This window comes from Mobula birostris, chromosome 10, assembly GCF_030028105.1.
Source record: "Mobula birostris isolate sMobBir1 chromosome 10, sMobBir1.hap1, whole genome shotgun sequence".
NCBI lineage: Eukaryota > Metazoa > Chordata > Chondrichthyes > Myliobatiformes > Myliobatidae > Mobula > Mobula birostris.
In genome coordinates, this window is record NC_092379.1 from 65,083,690 (window position 1) to 65,105,732 (window position 22,043).

Consider the following 22,043-nt stretch of genomic DNA (forward strand, 5'->3'; position numbering starts at 1 on the left):
GTCAAGGCTGAAAGAAGATTATAGTTGGGAACTTAACAATTTGTGGTATGCCTTTGAGATAGCATATTAGAACAACCTGCGGTTGAGCTCACTAGGGGATCAGTTAACCTGGATTGGGTATTGTGTAATGAACCAGATTTGAATAGGGAGCTTAAGGTAAAGGGACCCTCAGGAGAGAGTGTTAATTATATGATAGAATTCACCCTGCAATTTGAGAGGGAGAAGCTAAAGTCAAAAGTATCAGTATTACAGTGGAGTAAAGGGAACTACAGAAGAATGAGAGTGGAGCTGTTTGATAGGGGAAGCTAGCTGGGATAAAGGCAGAATAACAATGGCTAGAGTTTCTGAGAGCAATTTGGAAGGCACAGGATCAATACATCCCAAATAAGAAGTAATCTAAAGGTGGGGTGACACAACCATTGGCTAACAAGGGAAGTCAAAGACGACATAAAAGCAAAAGAAGGGACATGCAATAGAGCAAAAGTTAGTGGAAGTTAGTGTTTTGGGAAGCTTTTACAACCAATAGAAGGAAACTAGAAGAAAGTATAAGGAGAAAAAATATAAAATGTGAAGGTAATTGAGTCAATAGTAATCAGAGAGGATACCAAAAGTTTTATCAGATATATAAAGAGTAAAAGAGAGGCAAGAATAGATATCACACAACAGGAAAATAATGTTGGAGAGGTAGTAATGGGGGATAAGGAAATGGTGGGAAAACAGAATAAGTATTTTGTATCAGTTTTCACTGCGGAAGACACGAGCAGTATGTCACAAGTTTGAGAGTGTCAGGTGGCAGAAGTGAGTGCAGTTGCTATTACTAGGGAAAAGGTGCTTGGCAAACTGGAAGGTCTGAAGGTAGATGGAATATACACCAGATTTCTGAAAGAGGTAACTGAAGAGATTATGGAGGCAATAGTAATGATCTTTCAAGAATCAATAGATTCTAGCATGGTCTGAAGGGCTTGAAAATTGCAAATGTCAGCCCACTCTTTAAGCAGGGAGGGAGGCAGAAGAAAGGAAATTATAGGCTAGTTAGCCTGACCTCATGGTTGGGAAGACGTTGGAGTCAATTGCTAAGAATGAGGTTTCGGCGAACTTGGAGTCACATGATAAAAAAGGCCAAAGTCAGCAAAGGTTCATTAAGAGAATATCTTGCCTGACAAATCTGTTGGAATTCTGTGAGGAAATACAAGCAGGGTAGGGAAAGGAGAATTATTGAATGTTGTATATTTGGATTTTCGGAAAGCCTTTAACAAGGTGCCACACATGAGGCAGCTTGGCAAGATAAACATGGTATTACAGGAAAAATGCCAACATGAATAGAGCATTGGTTGATTGGCAGGAGGCAAAGAGTGGGAATAAAGGGACGTTCTTCTGATTGGCTGCCGGAGACTAGTGGTGTTCCATAGGGGTCTGTGTTGGGATGGCTTCTTTTTATCTTATACTGTATGTCAGTGATTTGGATAATGGAATTGATCGTCTTTGTGACCAAGTTTGCAGACAATACAAAGATACATTGAGGGGCAGTTACTGTTGAGTAAACAAGGAGTCTGTAGAGGGACTTAGACGTATTAAGAGAATGGGCAAAGGTGTGGCAGATGGAATACTGTGTTAGGAAGTGTGTGGTTATGCACTTCGGTAGAAGGAACAAAAGTATAGACTATCAGGTGAAAATTCAAAAATCTGAGGTGCAGAGGGACTTGGGAGTTCTCGTGTAGATTCCCTAAAGGTTAATTTGCAGGTTGAGGAAGGCAAATGCAATGTTAGCATTCATTTCAAGAGGACTTGAATATAAAAACATGGATGTAATGCTGTGGCTTTATAGGTCACTTGGAGTATTGTGAGCAGTTTTTGGCCCCTTATCAAAGAAAGGATATGTTGGCATTGGAGTTGGTTCATAGGAGTTTGATAAAAATGATTCTGGGATGAAAGGCATATCATATCAGGGGCATGTGATAACTCTGGGTCTATACTCACTGGAATTTGGAAGAATGAGGGGGACCTCATGAAATCTATCAAAAGTTGAATGACCTAGATAGGTTGGATGTGGAGAAGATGTTTCTCATTGTGAGGGAGTCTAGGACCAGACCACAGAACCTCAGCATAGAGAGACATCAATTTAGAACGGCGACGAGGAGGAATTTCTTTAGCCAGAGGGTGGTGAACCTGTGGAATTTGTTGCCACAGGCAGCTGTGGAGGCTTGGTAATTGGGTGTATTTAAGGAGGGGGCTGTTGGATTTTTGATGGCAGGGCATGCAAAGTGACAGGGAGAAGGCAGGAGAATGGGGTTGAGAGGGAAATAGATCAAATGGTGGAGCAGTATCAATGGGCCGAATGGCCTAATTCTGCTCCTAGTCGTATGGTCTTATGCTGTTAAGCTGAAAGGTTGCAAGTCTCTTCACAGACACTGACCTGCAGAGCAATTCGCTTCTGCTTCATTAACCATTTTTACAGTAGTCCTATTGTTTTCTATGTAATTATTGTATGTAAAAGCTGTACTAGAAACACAGGAGAATCTAACAATCCCTCTGAATGCCAGGTGGTTTACTTCACTGCATCCTTCCCTTACGTGGTTCTCATCGTGCTTCTTATCCGAGGCGTAACCCTTGAAGGAGCTCAAAAAGGGATTGACTTCTATATTGGAAGCCAGTCAGACTTCACGAAACTGCTTAATGCTGAGGTAAGCAAACCAGGATATTCTGTAGAATGCCAAATGCTTTCCTGAAACTGTTTCCTGTTTCGTTGTAACTTATTTTTGTATACATGGTTAATTCAGTTGAAAGTCAAGATGTGGCAATCTTGTTCAAGCAAAGATCAATAACCGTCATTGTCATTCACTTCTGTAAAATTATACCAGGTTGCAATTTTTATCAAGCTAGTTTCAGAATCAGAATCAGCTTTAATATCACTGGCTTGTGTCATGAAATTTGTTATCTTAGCTGCTGCAGTACAACATAATATATGATAATACTGAAGAAAAAACTTAAACAAATCAATCAAATATATGTGTATTTATAGTTAAATTAAAAATAGTTCAAAAACAGAAATAATATTTATTAAAAAAAGTGAGGTCGGGTTCATGGGTTCAATGTCCATTTAGGAATTGGATGGCAGAGGGGAAGAAGCTGTTCCTGAATCGCTGAGTATGTGCCTTCAGGCTTCCGCATCTCTTTCCTTTTTTTTGAATATAATTTTTATTGAGTTTTCGAAGTGATTACAGAGAAAGATAATGTCTACCCTTCCCCCTCCCCTTAACCCTTCCCCCCGATATATACCGATAGGGGTCAGATAATAAGTTATACGACTAAAATTAAGAAAGAATATGTGGCAGAACTAGATCAATTGGAAAAAAAGATTACAAAATTAGAAAAAGAATCTCAAAAACATATGACAGAAGAAAAACGAAGACAACTTGTCAATAAGAAGTTACAATATAATACGCTTCAGACATATAGAATGGAAAAAGCAATCATGAGAACTAAGCAAAGGTATTATGAGTTAGGTGAGAGAGCACACAAAATTCTTGCTTGGCAGTTGAAAACAGAACAAGCTTCCAAAACGATAAGTGCAATTAGAACAAGTGCAAATAAAATTACTTATAAACCTTTAGAAATTAATGAAACCTTCAAAAGTTTCTATTCTGAATTATATCAGTCAGAATCACAAAATGATGTTAATGAGATAGAAAGGTTTTTATCACAAGTAACTCTTCCAAAATTGAATTTGGAAGAACAGAAGGGATTAGATATGCCTTTTACATTAAAAGAGGTTGAAGAAGCTTTAGGATCACTCCAAAGTAATAAATCTCCAGGAGAGGATGGTTTTCCACCTGAATTTATAAAAAGTTTAAAGATTTAGTATTTCCTCCTTTTATGGAGTTAATATGCCAAGCGGAAAAAATACATAAACTCCCAGAATCTTTCTCAACAGCGATTGTAATAGTATTGCCAAAAAAAGTTAGAGATCCTTTAAAACCAGCATCATATAGGCCTATTTCCTTGTTGAACAAGGATTATAAAATAGTAGCAAAAATTTTATCGAATAGATTATCTAAATATTTACCAAAATTAATACATATGGATCAAACAGGATTTGTTAAAAATAGACAATTGGCAGATAATGTAACTTGGCTACTCAGTATAATTCATTTGGCACAAAAATGGAGGAGATGAGTATAGTAATAGCCTTGGATGCAGAAAAAGCATTTGATAGATTGGAATGGGGTTTTTTATTTAAAGTATTAGAAAAATATGGGTTAGGAACACCTTTTATAAACTGGATTAAAACTTTAAATACTAACCCTAATGCTAAAGTAGTGACAAATAGTCAAATTTCAACACCATTCCAGTTAAAAAGGTCAACTAGACAAGGTTGTCCATTATCACCTGCTTTATTTGTCCTGGCGATAGAGCCATTAGCAGAACTAATTAGAATTGATCCAGATATTAAGAGTTTTAGAGTAAAGCAGGAGGAATATAAAATTAATCTATTTGCTGATGATGTTTTGATTTACTTAACAATCCCACAGTATTTTTAAAAAATCTATTTCTTGTGTGTATAACTTGATTCAAAAACAGACAATTAAACAAGGAATCCACAAGTCAAAACAAAAATGGGAAACGGATCTGAATATTAATATTGATGAAACAAATTGGTCAAGACTGTGTCTTGACAGTATGACAAATACAATAAACGTTCAACTTAGATTAGTACAATATCATTTTTTACACCAATTATATATAACACCGCAAAAAATAAATAGATTAAATTCAAACTTATCTGATCAATGCTTTCGGTGTAATCAAGAAATTGGTACTTTCTTACATTCTACTTGGTCTTGTTCTAAAATTCAACCTTTTTGGATAAATTTAAGAGTCTTAGTGGAACAAATTACTGGAACTCAACTTCCACACAACCCTGTATTATTTCTATTAGGTGATATTGAAGGGATAAAACCGAAACTTAAACTGAATAAGTATCAGAAAGAATTCATAAAAATTTCATTGGCAGTAGCCAAGAAGGCTATAGCAGTTACTTGGAAATTGGTTCGTATTTAAGTATGAATCGTTGGAACAATGAAATGTCTAGTTGTATTCCACTCAAAAAAATTACTTATAATTTAAGAGATAAATATGATACATTTTTGAATATTTGGCGCCCTTATTTACAAAAGATAGGATGGCATATTTAGTTGCTCCGATGATAAAGATGTTGGTCCCTTGAGGAAAGTAATAAATAAATATATTAAATTTATTTTGAATCCCATGGAGCATGTGGAAACCTTCCAATATCCAGGCAGTTCTTCTTTCTTTTTCTTTTTTTCTGTATCTCTTTCCTGATGGTAGCAATTAGAGGAGGGCATGACCTGGATGGTGGGGCTCTTTAATAATGGACGCTGTCTTTCTGAGGCACCGCTCCTGAAGGTGACTTAGGTACCACGGAAGATGGAGCTGACTAATTTGACAACTTCCTGTAGCTTTCTTTGGACTTGCGCGGTGCCCCCCCCCGCCCCCACTGTCCCCGGCATACCAGACAATGATGTAGCCTGCCAGAAAGGTACATCTATAGAGGTTTTAGAGTATTTTAGGTGACAAACCAAATCTCTTCAAGCTCATATATGGCTGCTGTCTTGCCTTCTTTATAGCTGCATCACTATGTTGGGACCAGGTTAGATCTTTATCATTCCATGTTTGTATACAGGAAAGAAAGGAGAAATTGCAATGGGAAGATAAGATGATGAATAAGGCTACCTGAGATTAGAAGCCACAGAATATATTTTTTTCTTGAAACTTTTTTAAAATCTTGGAACCAATTCAGTAATTGAGTTTTTAGGTGTAACTTCCCATCAATCCATGGTCTAAAGGTTGATCCAATATTCACAGAGGCAAGGCATTGAACAGTGCTTCCTATTAATTCTGCTTGTTTAGTGTTGCTGATACTTCGTTCCATGAGTCTCCATCAGTTGGAAATGGAAATATCACAGTTTCTTCCAAGTAGAATCAGTGATCTGTATGAAAAGGGAAAGAAAGTAATGGGCTAAATCCTCAGCAATCAAACAGAAGGGTTGGCATTACTAACTCAAGGACAGAGAATGGAACACAAAGTTTTGTATTCAATTTCATGTATTCACAGAAAGCTAAATAGAGGAATGGAAAGAGTAGATTCAGAAAGTTAAAGAGATAGGAAATAAATTTTAATTAAGAAAAATGAACAAAAAGTATTTTCATTCATAATTCTGATTTCACAATGCGAATGGAGTTGGTTGTGGGAAAAAATCTTAAAACTTTAACTCATTACAATGGTTTTATAGCAGATGTTTAAAGTTATGTTGAGACAATTTATTGATTAAGATGTGTTAATTTAGCAGCGTAAAGCTTTGTTTGAACTTTCAGTGGAAAAAGTGGAGGCCCACTGGAGTGCAGATACTGCTGGGAAGAGCAATTTCTTCTCATCTCGTCCTAAATCTATTCCTTTGAATCTTGAGGCTATGTGCCTTAGTTCAGTCTCACCTACCAGTGAAAACAACTTTAGTTTCTCTATCTTAGCTTCCCATTCACACAATTATATGTTTCTATAAGATCCCCTATTATTCTTCTGAATTCTATCGAGATAGTCCCAGTTTATTCAATCTCTGCATTGCCTCCAAAGTCAGTGTCTTTCCGTAAGTCATGAAACCAGAACTACAATCAGTGCTCCAGCTGCAGACTCACCAGTACTTATACAGTTGCAGCATAACCTTCCTGCTCTGAAATTCAACACCTCTGGCAATAAAGGTCAACAGTCCATTTGCCTTCTTGATAACCAGTTATACCTGCAAACCTACCTTTTGAACTACATGCACAAACACTTCCATGCACATGCACCATGATAGTGTCTGTTCATTCTCCCCTTCCAGACTGCCCTGCAGCTGCTCTGACACACCCATCACCTTTGCACCTGGGTGCCAACACACTAAATAGGAGTCTTGTTTGCAGCCACAAAAGCTCCTATTTCCCTTACCAGGCAATCATCCACTGTGATATCCCTGCCGTTCTTCTCTCTGCCTTCTTGTGCAGCAGAGCCAATAATGGTGCCATAATCCTGACTACTGCTGCCCTTGCCTAATGAGCCAATCCTCTCAACAATAACCAAAGCAGTAATCTGTTCTGGATGTAGAGGTCTCCTGCACTACTTTCCTGCTACTGATGCACCTGGACTGAATTGAATTGAATTGACTTGATTTCTTACATCCTTCATATACACGAGGAGTAAAAATTTTTATGTTTCCATCTAAATGTGCAATGTGCAATTTATTGTAATTTATAATAAATAAATATGATGTACAACAGGACGGTCAATATAACATAGAAATACAATTGTATCAGCATGAATTCATCAGTCTGATGGCCTGGTGGAAGAAGCTATCCGGGAGCCTGTTGGTTCTGGCTTTTATACTGCAATACCATTTCCCGGATGGTAGCAGCTAGAACAGTGTGAGTTTAAGGTGACTTGAGCCCCCAATGATCCGTTGGGCCCTTTTTACACACCTGTCTTTGTAAATGTCCTGAATAGTGGGAAGTTCACATCTACAATGCACTGGGTTGTCCGCACCACTCTCTGCAGAGTCCTGCGATTGAGGAAAGTACAGTTCCCATACCAAACAGTGATGCAGCCAGTCAGAATGCTCTCAATTGTGTCCCTGTAGAAAGTTCTTAGAATTTGGGGGGTCCATACCAAACTTCTTCAACCATCTGTGTTGAAAGAGGCACTGTTGTGCCTTTTTTACCACACAGCCGGTATGTACAGACCACATGAGATCCTTGGTGATGTTTATGCCGAGGAATTTACAGCTGTTCACCCTCTCAACCCCAGATCTATTGATGTCAATAAGGGTTAGCCTATCTCCATTCCTCCTGTTGTCCACAACCAGCTCCTTTGTTTTTGTGATATTGAGGGGGAGGTTGTTTTCTTGACACCACTGTGTCAGGGTGATGACTTCTTTTCTGTTTGCTGCTTCATTATTATTTGTGATTAGGCCAGTCAGTGTAGTATTGTCAGCAAATTTAATTAGCGGATTAGAGCTGTGGGTGGCAACACAGTCATGGGTATACAGAGAGTAAAGGAGGGGGCTTAGGACACAGTCCTGAGGGGCACCTGTGTTGAGGGTCAAAGGGGCAGAGGTGAGGGAGCCCACTCTTACCACCACCAGCGATCTGACAGGAAGTCCAGGATCAGCTACACAAGGCAGGGTGAAGGCTGAAGTCTCTGAGCTTCTTGTTGAGCCTGGAGGGAATTATGGTGTTGAATGCTGAACTGTACTCCAAGAACAGCATTCTCACATAAGCATCCCTCTTCTCCAGGTATGTAAGGACATTATGAAGAGCTATGGTTATTGTGCTATCTGTCAATTGGTTGTGTTGGTAGGTGAATTTTAGGGGGTCCAGTGTGGGTGGTAGCAAGTTGCAGTTGTAGCCCTTGACCAGCCCCTCAAAGCATTTGCTTATATTGAGGTGAGTGCGACAGGACTCCAGTTGTTCAGACATGTTACCTTGGTCTGTTTTATGTACAGGAACAATGGTGGATGTTTTGACGCAGGAGAGCACTCTACACTGGGAGAGGGAGAGATTAAAAATGTCTGTAAACACACCTGCCTGTTATGTCGCGCACACTTTGCGTACCTGCCCTGGGATGCTGACCGGTCCCGAAGCCTTTTGACTGTCTGCTCGTTAGTAACACCCTCCTACTTCAGTCTCAGAGATGACCAGGCTGCAGGTCGCATCAGGAGCTCCCCTCAGGGGCTTATCAGTATTGGCAACATCGAATCAAGCGAAAGAAAGATTTAGTTCATCTGGGAGAGAGGCAGCATTGTTGGAAACTCCACTGTGTTTAGCTTTGAAGCCTGTGATGGTGTGCAGATCTTGCCATAAGCTGCATGTGTTGTTGGTGGAGAGTTGAGTGTGGATCTTGTCCCTGTATTGTTTTGCTGCCTTGGTGACTTTGCGCAGATCGTAGCTTCATTTCTTAAGTTGCTGTTCGTTACCGGCAACATAAGCTCTGTGTCGCATGGTAAGTGCTGCTCACACAGAACTGTTATTGGTTTGGATAGACCCTGACTGATTTCTGAGGGACAACATCCTCAATACACTTCTGGATGAGACTCGTGACCCCTCTCCTCACCCATTCCATATCTTTCCCTGGGCCTTTAGACTGATGTGTGACCAACTCACTAAATGTGTTATTCCAACATTCTCAGCTTCACAGATACTCCAAAGTGAAGCATGCTCAGCTCCAGGGCAACCATACATACTGTAGAATGGTGGAATTAATCCTTTCACGTTCTTCAAGGTTAACGTTGAATGAATTCAAGTAAAATTTGACTGATTTCATTTTCTATTCACCAGGTCTGGAAAGATGCTGCAACTCAGATTTTCTTTTCTCTCTCAGTGGGCACTGGCAGCTTAATAACACTGTCATCCTATAACAAATTCCACAATAATTGCTACAGAGACACCATCATTGTCTGTGTTGCGAATTCTGCCACAAGTGTGCTTGCTGGGTTTGCCATCTTTTCCATTCTTGGACACATGGCTCATGTGCAAGACAAGTCTATTTCAGAGGTTACTCAATCAGGTATGGATGGTCTCAACTCTGATGTGCTGGATGTTATTGGAGTAGATTTCACACCCGTCTCACTTTATTAGTCTTCTTCCTGAAATATCAGCAGATTTTATTTTGCATTGTAATACTCTCGAGGGATGAGTTGAGACTGCAGAAACGAAGGCATTAGGAAGTTTAGGAAACAGAACAGCCTTTAGTGTCTCTCCAATTCACTGAGATTTACTGGTCAAGGAAACAGTATGGGATAAAGTCAAGCAAAATCTTTTGTTGATATAAACAGAGGGAAAATTACACAGAGAGAAAAGAAGCAAGAAATGAAAATAAAAGGCTGCTTTAAAACTTCATGCACCTATGCTAATTTCAGCTCTCCTTACAAACTCATTGACGTTTCACTTCCTGTGGTCCTCTGAACTTATTAGACACATTTTCCATATTCCCTTTAAAAATCACTGGTTTCCTGCACTCACTTTAAAATCACTGGGGCCCAGTTTTTGCCCTCCTTATGAACTCTCTGGGGTTGTGTTTCTCACTCTCCCTTTCAACTTACCATGGTTCTATTTCTTGCCCTTTCTTTAAACATATTGGGGTACATTTCTCATGCTCCTGTCCAGCTTACTGGAGTCCCCTTTGCCACCTTCCCCTAAAACTCACTGCATCTCCCTTTTTATACATTCATTAAGCTCACCAGGAGCCCCTTTTCTTTGCTGCCTTTGAATTCACATTTTTCATTCTGTCTTGAAACTAACCAGGTTCATCAAAAAGTTTATTAAATTGTGGCATCTTTAAAATGTGTATGAAAAGTGTGTTGATATAATAACAGGAGTAATATACTGTAATGTAAGGATCTATCTGTTTATAGCAATGACTCCCCGTAGCGCCACAGATGGACTAATAACTTACCTGTGCACATTGATCTGTTGTCTATGCATGCACGTTGATCTCTCTCTTCAATGTAAATACACCAGTTAACTTCATCTCCCATGTGCATGCTTTATTTATTTGATATGTAGTTGTATGCACACAACAAATTGGCGACTAGTACGAATCTGAAATTCAGCAAATATTAACAATGACACCGACAGTTAAGGGGTGACAGAATTCGGAGGAAGAAACAGTGAAGAGAAAGATTAAACAGTAAGGAGAAGGCGGTCATGGATTCTAACAAAGGGATTTGTGAGTAACTGCATAGTACAGAGTGAAAGACGCACAACTAGCAAAGTTAAAGTGAAAATGACATGACAATGGCCTTAGTTAGGAAAGTTGACAAATTTGATAGTGCTAATGAGGATTGGGAATCATACTGTATATCGAGAGTGTTGAACTGTACTGTTACACAAACAACATGGATGAGGAAAAGAAAGACTCCACGCACAGGCCTTTACGCAACTTAGAATCTCCTGCAAAGCCAAACTGCAAGATGTTCAATGAAATTGTTACTAAACCCCTAGTAATAGCTGAGAGATTCAGATTTTACAAAAGAAACTAGCCAAAGGAGGAAAGCATTTCGGAATACATTGCAGAACTGTACAAACTTTCCCAGTACTGTAACTTTAGAGATGGATTTTCTGATGCATTAAGGGACAGTCTTGTATGTGGTATGCATAGAGAGGCTACTGAAAGCGAGATACCTAACCTTAAAACGACCATTGACCATTGCCGTATTGTTAGAGGCTGCAACAAAGGATGCAGCAGAACTACAGAAAAGGGAGTTAGAGTGTGAAACACACAAAATATCCCCAAATGGTGCAAAAACCAAAAATGTTATCAATGGGGTAAATACTCCCATGATGGAAATGACTGTTGATTCAAAGAAAAGGTTTGTAGAGAGTGTTGCAGACAAGGCCACAAAGAAAGTTGGTAAGTCAGACAAAAAGCACAACTAAAATGAAAAACCAGACAGAATGAGAAGTTTCAAAGATAAAACTAAACAAACGCAGAAAGTGACTAAATGTGAAACAGAATCAGACAACAGAGTCTGGCAAAGTTGAGCAGTCATGCCTAGAACTGCACAGTATTGTTGAAGCAGATCACAAAATCATATTGGTCACAATAAATGTGTCCGGTGTAAAACTGAAAATGGAGCTATATACAGGGTCAGCTTTGTGTATAATGTCAGAGGTTGACTACAACAGACTTTTTTAAGCTACCATTAGAAAAGACCTTGGTGTAGCTAAAGACCCACACAGGGGAAAAGGTATCTCCAGAGGCAAACTGAAAGTAAATGTGATGCATGGAGGTCACACACAGCAGTTAGAGCCTTATGAATTAGAAAGTGGAGGGCCAGCTGTTTCTGGACATGAATGGTTGAGAAAAATCCACCTAGACTGGCACATAATCAAAGTTCTTAGTGTGACATCAACATGCAAAAGCGGCCCAAATGGTAGCACTAACCACAGAGTGTCACAGCTGCTTAATGCTACTGAGAAGGCGTTTGAGAAGAGGATTGTTATACTCAAAGGCATGAAGGCCAGAATCGAACTGGATGAAGCAGCAACACCAAGATCCCATAAAGTGTGTCTAGTGCCTTATGCACTATGTCCTAAAGTGGATGCTGAACTGCAGAGCTTGTAGGCATCTGGAATCCTCTCCAAGGTTGTGATTGGGCTATGCCCATTGTTCCAGTGATCAAAAAAGGGAAGCTTGGAATTTTCACATATGTGGGGACTTCAAAGTGAGCATCAACCCTCTGTTGTGTACTTTGCAGCATCTCCTGCCACGAATAGAAGACATTTTTGCAACTTTGACAGGCAGGGAAAGATTAACTTGTCACAAGCCTTGTCTGCAAATGGAGATTGAGGAGTCAAACAGGAAGTTCCTCACAATCAACACTCACAAGAGTTCCAGTATAATTGTCTCATCTTTGACGCCACATCAGCTCCAGCAATTTGACAAGGAACAATGGACCAAGTGTTCCAAGATATCCCAGGAATACAATGTTACCTTGATGACATCATCGTGACTGGCAAAAATGATGAAGAGCACTTGCAGAAACTTGGTAAAGTGCTTACCAAGCACGAAGAGAGACAAATGTAAGATTTTCAAGAACAAAGTCTCATATTATGTTGAATTGAATTGAATTGACCTTATTACCATCATATTATTATCCTTCATATATTGAGGTGTAAAAATCTAAATGTACAATGTTTCAAAGGTTTCAAAGGTACATTTAATGTCAGAGAAATGTATACAATATACATCCTGAAATAATTTTTCTTTGCAATCATCCACAAAAACAGAGGAGTGCTCCCAAAGAATGAATGACAGTTAAATGTTGGAACCCCAAAGTCCACACCCCCCAGTTTCCCTCCCTCCTGTGCATAAGCGGCAGCAAGTAATGATCCCTCCTTCCCCACTGGCAAAAAAAAGCATCGGCGCCCACCACTGAGCACTCAAGCGTGCAGCAAAGCAACAGTAAAGACACAGACTTGCAATACTCCAAAGTATACACGTTCATCCAGTATTCGACATACCACAAGCAATCTCTCTCTCTCTAATAAGGGAGAAAGAGATGTCTCCATTTCACAGCGAGAGGGGAGACATAACAAACAATTTGCTGGCTTATGATGTTAAAAGTCTGTTTTTTTTCGAACTCTGCGCCCAAAGATCTCAGGTCTCTGGGCACACAGCCCTAGATCTTCCGACTCCCCCGATGACATGTCGATCTCCTGCCGTGACACTGACCTTCGATTCGCCTGTCTCCAGAGCCATGAGGTCTCAGACCTCCATAGGCAAGTAAAGCTCTTAGGCCATGCCCTTGGCATGTTGAATAACAGCCAGTCGTGAAACCCCAAGAGCAGGTCCCATTCCCGCAAAACCAAAGTCAGCGTGTAACTCCTGGTCAGGGTTTTCAAAAGAACCTTGAAAGGAAAAAAATAGATCTATTAAAGATAGAAATAGAGCTGTTTTCGAAGGTGAAAACAAAGGAGTCACCGTTAGTCGCCATTGACTCTCCTAAGCTCCTCCTCCCATTGTGCAATTTATAGTAATTTGTAATAAATAGTATGTACAACAGTCAATATAACATAGAAATACAATTGTATCAGTATGAATTAATCAGTCTGATGGCCTGGTTGAAGAAGCTGTCCGGAGTTGTTGGTGCTGGCTTTTATGGTGGGGTACAGTTTCCCGGGTGGTAGCAGCTGGAACAGTATGTGGTGGGGGTGACTTAGGTCTCCAATGATCTTTTTACACACCTGTCTTTGTAAATGTCCTGAATAGTGGGAAGTTCACATCTACAGATGCTCTGGGCTGTCCACACCACCCTCTGCAGAGTCCTGCGATTGAGCTTTGCAGTTCCCATACCAGGCAGCGATGTAGCCAGTCAGGATGCTCTCAGTTCTGCCCTTGTAGAAAGTTTTTAGGATTTGTGGGCCCATACCAAACCTCTTCAATAGTCTGAGGTGAAAGAGGTGCTGTTGTGCCTTTTTCACCACACAGCCAGTATGTATAGTCGATGTGAGATCCTCGGTGATGTGTATGCTGAGGAACTTAAAGCTGTTCACTCTCTCAACCTCAGATCCATTGATGTCAATAGGGGTTAGCCTGTCTCCATTCCTCCTGTAGTCCACAACCAGCTCCTTTGTTTTTGTGACATTGATGGGGAGGTTGTTTTCTTGACACCACTGTGTCAGGGTGATGACTTCTTTGCTGTAGGCAACCTTGTTATTATTTGAGATTAGGCCATATTATTTGCACATGTCATTGACAAGCTTTAGTTCACATAAGTCACAAGAGAAGATTGAAGCAGTGCTACAGGCACCCAAACCAGAAAGTGTGTCACAACTCAGGTCATACATGGGTCTTTCTAAACTGTTTCTCCCAAAAATTGCTACAGTTCTGCATCCATTGAATGCACTGTTACAGAGAAGAGCAAAGTGAGTCAGAAAGATATGAAAAAGCATTCAATGAAACAAGGAGACTAATAACATCTGATGAACTGCTCACCCATTATGACCCATCCCTGCCCATCAAACCGGTGTGCGATGCGTCCCCTTATGGCATTGGAACCGTTTTGTCGCACATTATAAAAGATGGATCTGAATGCCTGATTGCACTTGCTTCAAGATCACTGACAAGCACAGAATACAACTACACACAGATTGACTGAGAGGCCTTTAGTCTAGTATGGGTGTACGGGGTCTTTCTTTTGTTACATTTAAAATGGCGATTTTGTTATGTTAATCTGTGGAATGCGGCTTTGTTGTGTTTTAACGCTGCAGAGAGTTTGCGCTAGCAGCTTATTGTGGTTTAGAGGGTGATAAGAGGGTGCTATTAGCCAATGGGTGGTTATGTATCGTTTTGTTTTCGGATGCCATGCTGTATGATATGACTGTGTACTGAGTTTTGGCGGGGAGTCGGGAGGAGAGACGAGGAGGACGGCGGACGTGCGGAGAGGCTCCGGTCGATCACTTCGGGTGGTCCCGAGCCGTGGGTCGATGGAATTCGGGTGGTCGTCTGACATCGAATTTGAGCTCCAACGGTAGCGCGCGAAGAACTTGGACTTTGATAAGTGTTGGCGCCTTTTTTTTCCCATTACTTTCCTCTCTGTATCAAATGTATATTAATGCCCTAGAATTAGTAATATCTACAAAGTGTATGTGTTAAAATTTACTGGGTGTGCTGGCTGATGATTGATGTTTGTGATTGATTCGGGCGACGATTAACCCTGAGGGGAGTGTTGAAGCAGGTGCTGGGCGGGATTTCCTCTAGACATTCACGAGCCAATATAACGGAACGTTACATGGGGAATAAAGAAGTTCCACTACTACCTCTAAGGACAAAGGTTTACAGTACTGACAGATCACCAGCCCCGGGTGTCCATTTTCAACCCCAGGAAGGGAATTCCAATGAGGACTGCTACTCAGTTCCAACACTGGGCTCTATTCCTAGGAGCCCACTCTTATGATATAGAGTTTAAGTGTATCAACCAACACAGCAATGCTGATGACTTGTCATGTCTTCCACTATTGGTAACTGAAGAAGAGAAGTCTTCATACTGTGACCCAGCAGAAGTGTTCCACACTGCATTGGTGGGCCAGTTGCTGGTAACAAATTCCAAAATACAAAGGAAAACAAGGAATGACCCGACATTGTCAAAAGTCTATGAAAGTATGATGCAAGAATGGCCAGCTCATGGTAATCCTTTGCTTTCAGAGTTCACAGCAAGATGAGAGCAACTGTCAGTATGTCAAAGAACAATGATGTGTGGATCTCGTGTTATGCTTCCCTCTAAACTGCATACCAGAGTATTAGAAAATCTGCATGAAGAAAACCTGGAAACAGTCAAGATGAAGAGTCTCGCCCGGAGCCATGTGTGGTGGCCGGAAGTAGATAAACAGATTGAACACTTGGTCAAAAGTTGTTCGAAGTGCCAACAAATTCAAAGTGCACCCCCAGAAGCACTGTTACACCTGTGGGGTGGCTGCCTGTGCCACGGCAAAGAGTACATATTGACTTTGCTGGGCCATTCATGGACTCTATGTTTCTTATTGCTATGGATGCTCTTCGAACTGGCCGGAAGTTATACCAATGAAGTCAACCACCTCAGCAAAGACTGTCTCTGCTCTGAGGACTATCTTTGCCAGAAATGGTTTACCAGAACAAATTGTGAGAGGCAATGGAGCACAATATATGTCACAAGAATCCCGACTGTTCATGTAGAAAAATGGCATCAGACATTTCAAGTCACCTCCTCACCATCCAGCACGAATGGGTTAGCTGAAAGGTGTATCCATACCTTCAAATAGTCCATTAAAGCAATGGATGAAGAAGGCATTTCTCTACAGCACAAGGTGGACAACTTCTTTTTTGTGTATGGAACTCTGTTTATGCAACAACAACTCAAATATCTCCAATGCTGTTCATGAACAGGAATCTGAGATCTCGTATAGACCTCCTGAAACCAGATCTATGGATATGACATATTCAGTAGTCCAGAAAAAAGCTCACCTACCACGTCAAGGCTGCTCAATTAGTGTAGTTTTACTGTTGCATGGAAGTGGACAATTTTTTATCAAAACTTTCTGAAGTTCAAACAAGGAAACTATAGTTCAATCTTATCAACTGCTTGTAATTCATCAATAGGAATATCCAAAATATCCAGTTTCAACCAGGCTCACTACTTTGACCATTAATCCTCCAGTAGATCCAAAGTTTAACAAGCAGTGATTTCCAGTAAATGCTATTTGTCTCCACAGAAACAGTTCTAATGAGAAGTGTCATTTAAGCCTGGAAGTACCTCACAATGGTAAGGCAAATTGATATGAATGATGAGATGCAATGTCTGTGTTCAGAGTTCAGAAAACTTGTTTGTTCAACCTTTCTTCTAAACTGTAATTTATTCATGTAGTCATAGAACAAGAAGTCACACGGCATTCAGATGGTAATTCAATATAAAGTATGCAATTAGAGCACTAAGTGCATTAAGTTCTGCAAACATTTTGAATTTTATGGAACAAAGTACCGAGTGCATTCTGGGATTTTACATTAGGTAATGTCTGTGTTATTTTATAGTTCTGAGTAGATTACAGGTAGACCTCAGTAGCTAATAATAGAAATTACTGACACATGTTCTCAGATTGCAAATTGATGACCATGTATTTTTCTTGTTGGAAATTTGCAAACAAAATGAAATATCTGCCAAGATGTTCTGTATAGTATCTGTAATCTTGTTTTGATAGTTGATTCTCACAGTGGTGTAGATGGAGGCTGTTTGCCCCATTAGTTACAATGATTGCTTTGCAATTGAGGTGCAATCCTATAATTCCCATTCCTCCTCTCCTTTTTTCCCTCTATAACACTACAATTTTTTCTCATTCATCAACTTCCTTTTGATTCTTATTGTCATTCATCTATATTGAGGGAAACTTTATAACCCACCAGCAACTTTGTAATATATCAGAGCACCTGCGGAAAACCTCTGAGTCTTTGCACAAAAACAACACCTGAGGTCAAGATCCAACACAGCTCCCTGGGGCTATTAGGTAGCAGCACTACCTGCTGCACCAAATCGCAGTTCTTAATAATGCAGAACTATGAGGATTACCCAATAAAAAGATAGAGGGTCTGGTTCTCTGCCTGTTCTGGATCATTTCATCTCAAATTGCCAAGAGACTTCAACCTTCTTTACTTCAGCATTCCTCTCTCCTCCTCAAATGCACTGCCCTCCTCTCTCCCCACACCAATCCTTACCATCAAACCCACAGACAAAGGGGCACTGTGGTAGTGTGGTGGAATTACCTCTACCTTGCTGAGGCCAGCAAGCAACTCTCAAACAGCTCATACCTACCCCTTGAAGAGGACCCCTCTTTGGATCATCAGAAAGCTGTCTCTAACACTATTACTAATATTGTTGCATGAATGAAATCACTGGTGAGAAGCACTGGTAGATATGAAGCAGTGTCTTTATTTGACAAAATGAGATAGAGCAGGCATCACATTGAGACCCTTTTGGAGGAAAACCCCGAAACCAACACTACATAATGTTTTATATGCTAAAGAATGAAGGACAATTCCATATTTACAATGCTTCCTCTGAACTACAGTCCACCCTCTCACCTCCCTCTTCACACCCACACTAGACACCCAAATGACACCAAAATACACACAACCTTCACACCTCCCTCCTCACACCACACTACAGACACCCAAATAATGAATTTAAATCAGCATTGTCTGGTCTTCCAATTAATTGTGGTTCATGGCTCTTAGGAACCCACTGTTCAGAGCTATATTATTGATTTAATCCACAGTTCATATTCATGTTGGTGGTGGTGGCATCCATTAGTCTTGCAAGACCATGGATCTGCGCCTGGAAGGTCTTGCTTCAGTCTGTGTTAGAGCAGCGTCTATTGTGGCTGTAGAGGCCCACATGGGAGTGACAGTCTCTGAGGCGACGCTGGGGTGTCCTCTCCAGGGCGCAGGCCTGAGCAAGGTTGTATGGAAGACCGGCAGTTGCCTATGCCTTGCAAGTCTCCCCTCTCCACGACACCGATGTTGTCTAAGGGAAGGGCAAGGGCCGATACAGCTTGGCACCAGTGTCGTTGCAGGAGTTGCCAGAATGAGATTGAAGGCAATGTCGGACTGCCTTAGGTACCCCAGCTCCGGATTTGTCCTCAGGGTTTACTCCCGAAGCCTTTCCCATCAGTGGGTATGGCCACAAGGCAGCGGAGGTTTGAAATCAGAGTTTTCCCTCTCTTAGATGAACTGCCTTCCCAGGCTGATGAGCTCCGTCTACCCGAAGCACGGGTTTTAAGGCGCCAGGACCTGCCTTCGCCCCTTCTCCTGTCAGTAGAAACAGTTCCGCCGGGCTTAGAGGCTAAGCCACACGAGAAGGCCAGGAGTTGGACTTAGTTGTCAGAGGCTATTTGAGGCGCATGCCGTGAGGAGCACCTTTAGGTAGTGGGAGCTTGTCCCTACTACCACTCCTCGGCTTGACAACCTTGGAATGTCATATTCATATAGATCTGAATATTGGTGGCTGAAGTTATTTGCTATATGTGCTAACCCCCAAAAAACACTCTACAGTCCCTCCTCTTGGCCCTCTTGGAGAAAAGTAAATTAGTACCAGGAAAGGCCAACCTTAAGGAGAATCTACTCAAATAGGGCAGCAGAAGTACCCTGCCCCAGAATTCCCCCTTCCCCAATTACGTTATGTGCATCTGCATCTACCCTATCATCCCTAATGGTTACCTGCAAAACGATAAGCAGAGAGAATGTTCCAGAGATTTGAACAGCAGTCTTTAAAAATGTAGCTTCGTTCATATCCCTGTTGGCCATTCATCATCTTCACCCCTTCATATCTGGTAGTTAAAACTTTCTCTCTTGAGGAGCACCAGTGAGGTAAATGTATCAGGTTCACAGGCCCTGTCATTGATGTACAGGAAGGGGTTGAGGTGGTCTCTGTTTGAATGACTGCAAGGACCTCTCCCTGGTGGCTCCCCCTTCTGAACTGTCCAGTCGATCACTGGCCCTACTGCTGAAAAGGCCTCACTCCCCACTCAGGCTAGAAGTGACTGTCTTCAGATGTTGTGTGCAATTTCTTCGCTTTCTCAGTCTCCTGTGCCATTGAAGTTGTGTAAACTGCTGTAAGTTAAATTCTTTCTCATCTATTTTCCCCAATATCTTTTCTATTCCATGCTATACAACTAATCATCTGCCTTCAGCAACCAGCCTTCATTACAGAGTACTGTTAGCATTGCACTTTAACAAGCTATTCTTGGCTTTCTGTCGCATTCTCTCGGTATCCTTGTCCTTGACATTTGCTGTGGGTCTGCTTCCATCAAGTGTGGTCAGGTCTGCTGTGGCTGGTTGGTGTGCATCTCTTAGATTCCCTGTAATTACAGGGTTACTGGATACACTTGATTCCCTGCTCTGTCAGTGGGGGCAATAAGGAGATTCATGCAGTTTAACTTGAGTCCAGTATTTCCACTGACTGCCTCACCCAGTCTGCACCCAGATACAAGTGTCACTCGTAAAAAGTCCTATCCATCTGGAAGCAAACCCTGTCTTTACAGGCAACACCCTCACCATGACTTGGTCATCGGGCTGCGGGAGGGACTATCTCTTTTTCCTCCGGCTCTCTGTGATCAACAATGTGCTGCTGTTGTTTTGTTCAGTCCCACAATGTGTTACCCTGGTTACTGTGGTCCTTCACATCTCCATGTAATCTTACTAAACTGGCAGTTGTAGTTTCTTTCTGTGCACTTACAATTTCTGTTCCTTCTTGTTCTTCCGCTGCCCTCCTTGCACTGATGTCTGCCCACTCATTCCCTTTTTGCTCCTTACTCTCCCCTTTCTGGTGAGCCTTTACTGTAATCATCTCAGGCAACTGCACTACTTCTAACAGCTCCTGACTGTGTTCGACCCTCCCCTTGGGACCTCATGACATTAATTCCCACACATCGCCCTGGCTCTCCTCCCTGCTTGGGGCTGCTGTCCCTCTGTGGGTCTTGTTCGCTGTGTTGCAGGTCACACATGTTCACTATCTGACTGGTCCATGTTAGCTATCCTTTTCCGGAGTCTATGATCACACTTGCCTTACTCAGTGTGTCTGCTCCCAGGATAGTACCTTTATTGTTTGGGCACACAGAAAAATCTACAGGAAGGTGCATGCCCTCTGAATTATCCAACCTGAATACTTCTCAAACGCTTGTTATTTATGTTCTGCATAGTCTATAGCTGTCTCTTCAGCTCTCTGAATCACTGACATTATTGCCCACCCAGTTACTCTTACTTCCTCCCAGTCGCTGTCTCACTTCCACTTTAAAAAAGCAATATCTCTCTTTGTTGTTGGCATTCCCAGTAGTTGCCCATGTACCATCCCACACTCACTGGGCCATACTGTTCCACATATTTTTCGGGCACTTTGCTTTTACCAGCACAAGTGCATCATTGGGGTGCATCTGGTGAATTTCAGTCATTTCCTTGAGCTTGCGCCAGAATTCTGCATACCCTCAGATGGCCTTAATGAGGACAGATCTGACAAAATGCTCTGCTTCTCCTCAAGGGTAAATGGCTTATGTAGGTCGTAATCAAGGTCAGAGGCTCCCTTGGGTCATCAGGGCTCTCAACCTGACGTTGTTTGACCTCAATAGGTGGCATTCTGACAGATACTGTATATCTGGGTAAAACCTCTCCCTGAAATATCTCCACACTAATTCCCACAGTTTGCAAAACATAAATGATGGCTACAAAGTAATAGTACACACTTGTGTTCAGTTCTGGTCACCGCACTACAGGAAGGATGTGGATACTATAGAGAGAGTGCAGAGGAGATCTACAAGGATTTTGCCTAGATTGGAGGGCATCCCTTATGAGAATAGGTTGAGTGAACTTGGCCTTTTCTCTTTGGAACAACGAAGGATGAGAGGTGACCTGATAGAGATAATGGGAAGCATTGATCGTGTGGCTAGCCGGAGGCTTTTTAACGGGGCTGAAATGGCTAACATGAGGCGTCATAGTTTTAAAGTGCTTGGAAATTAGGTACTGAGGGGATGTCAGGGGTACGTTTTTCACACAGAGAGTGGTGAGTGTGTGGAATGCACTGCCAGCGGTGGTGGTGGAAGGGGAAACAATAGGGTCTTTTAAGAGACTCTTAGATAGGTATGTACAGCTTAGTAAAATAGGCTTGCACTAGGGAAATTCTAGGCAGTTTCTAGATTAGGGTCGGCACAACATTGTGGGCCTGAAGGGGCTTAATGTGCTGTAGATTTCTATCTTCTATGTTTTAGGTTAAAACTGCAGAATATGTTCTCCGCAATCTGCCACATATGTGCATCTAAACTCATAATGCCTGCTGTATTCCTTTGCATCTGTTACACCAAGGCATACGCACTCGCAAATGTACATGCTACACTGGCATTCCGAACCTTCAATAACCACCCTTTGCAGCTGGTGGCCCCGTCTCACCAAATTAACACACGAAGTTTAGTCTCTTACATAAAAA

The 22,043-nt window shown here is 41.5% G+C and overlaps 1 protein-coding gene across 6 annotated transcripts in view; it reads left to right on the forward strand.

The window, feature by feature from the left end:
• LOC140204075 (sodium- and chloride-dependent neutral and basic amino acid transporter B(0+)-like) overlaps positions 1-22,043 on the forward strand; it is a 120,273-nt gene that overhangs the window by 32,614 nt on the left and 65,616 nt on the right. For all 6 annotated transcript variants that reach the window (XR_011887515.1, XM_072270375.1, XM_072270372.1 and 3 more), the window contains 2 exons: positions 2,541-2,681; positions 9,382-9,610. Coding sequence is in view for 5 of the 6 variants with exons in the window: in XM_072270375.1 (XP_072126476.1) it covers positions 2,541-2,681; positions 9,382-9,610 (370 nt within the window). In the remaining variant the exon portion in view is untranslated. The remainder of the gene's footprint in view (positions 1-2,540; positions 2,682-9,381; positions 9,611-22,043) is intronic.